This window comes from Silene latifolia, chromosome 9 (assembly GCF_048544455.1).
Source record: "Silene latifolia isolate original U9 population chromosome 9, ASM4854445v1, whole genome shotgun sequence".
NCBI lineage: Eukaryota > Viridiplantae > Streptophyta > Magnoliopsida > Caryophyllales > Caryophyllaceae > Silene > Silene latifolia.
This window is the reverse complement of record NC_133534.1, coordinates 190646074-190650894: the sequence shown is the minus strand read 5'-3', so window position 1 is coordinate 190650894 and position 4821 is coordinate 190646074. Positions and strand designations below refer to the sequence as shown.

Genomic DNA, 4821 nt, shown 5'->3' with positions numbered 1-4821 from the left:
GATCATCATCGGGTGGTTTTTGGAAGGTGCAGATACTGGGTATCTACACCTGGCTACTTGGCTGAGTATTCCCTACTCGGTCGAGTACCCGACCTGCTCCACCGAATCATGCCAAAAATGAGCTACCCTTCAACTTAAACACATGTATACATACGTATATTACCTCTTAAACACAATATATCAACCAAAAGCCTTATATTAACATCCAACGTGCTTCATATATCCACAATATTCTCTATTCATGCTATCATTTGTTCCAAACCATCCAGCAATCTCACAAGAAACATGTATAGAACACATGTAGTGATTCCCAAGACTCCCCATAGTGACCGGCTTTAAGCTTTAAGGGCCAAAATGCGACTTTGGGACATCTCCCAAGTCTTTGTGGTAGCTCTAAACAACTCCCACCCGGGTTCATTTTAATTAGTCTCCTGTGTATGGATTATTTGACTCGAATGCTGAAGTATGCTGCGTCTAAATACCAGTTCAAGTATCACCCCTTATGCAAAGAGTTGAAGATTACAAATATTATGTTTGCAGATGATGTTTTGATGTTCAGTAATGGGGATGCTGTGTCTATGATGCTCCTTCTGAAATCTTTCTCAACCTTCTCAAAAACTTCTGGACTTAAAGTGAGTGCTAGTAAGTCTAATGCATACTTTAATGGAGTGAATGAAGAGCTCAAAAGTGATTTCCTGAGTGTGTCTGGGTTCAAAGAAGGCAAGCTACCATTCAGGCATCTAGGGATGCCTATCCAGACTACGAGATTAAAGAAGAAGGACTGTGAGTGCTTGGTGGATTAAATTTGTAACAGAATGCATAGTTATGGTGCCAGAAAGTTCTCCTATGCAGGTAGGCTCACTTTGGTTCAGCATGTCTTGAATTCTTTACACTCCTATTGGGCTTGTTTGTTTGTTCTCCCTAAAGGAGTCATACAAAGAATAGAAGCTACATGCAGGAATTTTTTATGGGATGGCAGTGCTGAGTATAGACGAAGTCCTTTAGTAGCCTGGGATACTATATGTAGGCCAAAGCAGGAAGGCGGATTGGGGCTAAAGAATCAGGAATTGTGGAATATTGCTATGGTTGGTAGACTTGTGGATTGGATTGCAACTAAGAAGGACTCGTTATGGGTCCAATGGGTGAATGCGAATTATTTAAAGAGGAGTTCTTGGCAGGAGTACACAGCTACTAGCAACTCCAGCTGGGTGTGGAGGAGGATTTGCAAGGTGAAGCAGGTGATTGCCAATGGCTACAGTCAAGGGGTATGGCAGAGCAAAAAATCCGATTATCCAAACTGATCCGATATCCGATCCGTATCCGATCCGAATGTTTGGATATCCGATCCGAAAGTTAAGTTTGGTTTGGATATCTGATCCGAAATGTTTGGTTTTGGTTTGGATATGGATATTAGAATTAAAACATTTGGATATCCGATCCGATCTGAAACTATAGTTTTCTAGTATAATTTCGAGAAAATAAAATTTTATTTGATACAATAACTTAAGTAATGTTTAAAATATTAGAGAAATATCGAGGTGGTACTTAAATTTTATGTCGAGAACATTGGAATAAGAATACTAAAGAAAATCATCATGTAAGACTATGAATATAATCGTGTTTCAAACTTAATTTTAAAGTAACTTCAAAAGTATGGATATCCGATGGATATCCGCATCCGATCCGATTATTTTGGATACCCGAACATTGGATATCCGAAACATTTGGTTTGGATATCTAATTTCAGGATTTTTAATATGGATATCCGATCCGAACTAGCACTTTGGATCAAATATCCGATCCGTACTCTGCCCTAATGGCAGGTGCAGCATACTGGTTACACTCCGGTTGGTTGCTATGAATGGCTTAGAGGAGCAAGGACTAAGGTAGACTGGCATAATGCAATTTGGGACAGTTGGAATCTACCTAAACACAGGTTCATGGGATGGCTTATAGCTCATAAATCCCTGCATACTAATAGTAGATTGAAAGGATTTGGGATGAATGTGGATGGAATGTGTTTCTTATGTGGGCAGGCAGAAGAGACACAAGAACATTTATTTTTTGAATGTGCCTTTAGTAGACGGGTAATACAAGAACTGATGAAAATTTCTGGCTTAAAACTTCCTGATTCTGATGTCCTGCACTGGTGCATTCATAACACTGGCCTGAAAACGCAGAGGAAAGTAAAGAATGCTATGGTGTTGAGTGCTATGTATCATGTGTGGAAGCAGAGAAGCAAGAGTCGTATAGAGCAGTTGGTCCTGAGGCCTAGTCGTACCGCATTGTTGATCAATGATGATATGAAGAGGAGGATAAAAGAACGGGATAAGAGGAAGTTGAACACACAAGAGTTAGATTGGCTAGGGCGCTTGAATTTTCTTTAATCTTTGGAAAGGTTTAGGCCTTTTTTGTACTTGAGTCTCTTTTTATATATATATATATATATATATATATATATATATATATATATATATATATATATATATATAATACACTCACATTTTACCAAAAAAAAAAAAATATATTCATTTTGTTCATTGGTTTTAGGTTCCAAAATCGTCGCTCTTATACTACTTTGTAACACCCCCATATACCAAGGTGCCTTACCAAGGACCACCCTAGCATATAAAGGTGCTACAATCTCGGTTACCCGAGGCAAGTATATCAACAGTAACCATAAAAGAACAATTATTAAAGTATAAAGTTAACTTATTACATCGTCTCAAAACTGCAAACCAAAGTATAAAGGAAGTGAAACCAAAAACAACTCATAAACTATCTAAACTCGTGACAACGGAAATTAAGACTCAAAGTGATGACATCCCCTCCTTGATCCCACAGCTAATATGAAATCATTACTTGTCACAATCTGCTCACCATCCCCGAATGGATCACCATAGTTTTAGAAAACAATAACGGAGTCAGTTCACTGAATAACAAAGATAAGAAATCACAAAGACAAACAATACAACTCAATCCAGTCATAGTATCATCCTCCAAACTCCATTAGTAACCAGTAACTGACTACACACTCAAGTGTATAGCCCTGCCAGATTACCCATCGCAACATGTAATCCACACCGCCAGTGAGGGACCACAGCCTTTCCCACCAAATCCCCGCTCAACGCAACGAGCAATAACCCATATCCATTAATGTGCACATCCCCTTTGTGATGGGAAATACAAGGGGCGAGTCAAGGACATGAAGCCATTCCCGATGATGACTCCGCTTAGCCGAGGACGCGCCTCGAAAACACAGACAAACAACAACCAATCCAAACAACCAAGAAACACAATTCCAATATCAATACTATCATGCCAATACATCACACAACATCGTCTTAAATAAATTAAACAGGCAACTGAGTAGGAAAACCCTACCTTATTACGATCCCGAAATCACAAGCAAAGCGGAAGCTAGAACTGTTCTTCTACAAATCCTTCACCTAACAATAACACAACAATACCATATCACAATCATGATAATCTACCATGTTCCCAATCTAAACCATTAGGGCAAAACCCTGAAAGACAAACATAACTAATTGACAAAGCACTAACGACTTACCGACGAAACTGATATGGAAGAGATGAAAGAGAGACTCACGAACGATCAATTTGCCTTGAGAGTGATTAGAGTGATTAGAGAAGTGAATATTGTATTTTAAGTTTTGATAAAATGATTAGTAACTGTTAAACGTCGTTTATATAATCTCTAATCACCTTAAATCAAACCGCGGAAATTAATCCCGTCATACCGCTTACTCGGCCGAGTACTTGGGGCACTCGGCCGAGTATCTCACTACTCGGCCAAGTGTTTCTGGACAGTAACCTCACCAGAAAACACGCGACATTCTACTTGGCCGAGCTAGCCCTATTCGGCTGAGTAAACTGACTCAGAAAACCATGGTATTAAACCTTATGTCGCCCCAGGGATCGCGACTCTTTGGGGTGACTCTGTCAGTTTCAGCCAAGTTTTGGGCTTTGGCCCAAACACGCCCATAATCACCGTTTTTCACAAATGCAAATCTCAAATAACGGAATTGAAAACCGTTATTTTCTTCACAAATACAAAATGGCGAAATTCAAATTCGCTATTTTTTTCACAAATGCAAATTCAAATAACGGAATTAATTAAAACGATTATTTTCTTCACAAATACAAAATGGCGAAATTCAAGTTCGCTATTTTTCACAAATGCAAATCTCAAATGGCGGAATTAAAAACCGTTATTTTTTTCATAAATACAAAATGGCGAAATTCAAATACGCTATTTTCACAAATGCAAATCTCAAATGGGGGAATTAAAAAACGTTATTTTCTTCACAAAATGGCGAAATTCAAATTCACTATTTTCACAAATGCAAATCTCAAATAACAGAATTAAAAACCGTTATAATGCAAAGTAGCGATATTCAAATTCTTTAATCTCACAAAATTTCAAACAACGGAATTGAAAACCTTTATTTCCTTCACAATTCTAAATAACGAGATTCAAACTCATTATTCTCCAAAAATGCGAATGACGGAAATGAAAACCATTATTTTCTACCTTTCAAAACTACATGTAGCGGAATTCTAACCCCCTATTCTTACAAAATCCAAATGGCGACAATAAAAACCATCACTCCTCCTTAAATTCAAAAGGCAGTAATATAATCCGTCACCCGCGGGAGCCAGGCCCGAGTTATAAAAGGCCTATCTCTTCCGAGCACTAAAAGAATCTCCTTATAAACACCAAAAATTCCCCAGCGGAACCCCTAAAGACCTCCCCATGGAGTCATCCTTCAACAAACTTGCAAATTTACATGCGTAGGC

At 38.4% G+C, this 4821-nt stretch overlaps 1 protein-coding gene across 1 annotated transcript; it reads left to right on the top strand.

Annotated features, from left to right (window-relative positions):
• The first annotated feature begins 437 nt into the window (after positions 1-437).
• LOC141602035 (uncharacterized) lies at positions 438-2387 on the top strand. The gene is made up of 3 exons (XM_074422344.1): positions 438-783; positions 853-1265; positions 1824-2387. The coding sequence occupies exons 1-3, from the start codon at positions 438-440 to the stop codon at positions 2385-2387; spliced, it is 1323 nt and encodes a 440-aa protein (XP_074278445.1).
• Positions 2388-4821: the final 2434 nt, after the last annotated feature.

Bases quoted from the DNA above. Each gene is read 5' to 3' on its own strand.
- LOC141602035 (XM_074422344.1), top strand. From the start codon at position 438: ATGGATTATTTGACTCGAATGCTGAAGTATGCTGCGTCTAAATACCAG. The intron at 784-852 runs GTGAGTGCTTGG...TCTCCTATGCAG, and splicing joins GAGATTAAAGAAGAAGGACT to GTAGGCTCACTTTGGTTCAG. The intron at 1,266-1,823 runs GTATGGCAGAGC...CCCTAATGGCAG, and splicing joins CCAATGGCTACAGTCAAGGG to GTGCAGCATACTGGTTACAC.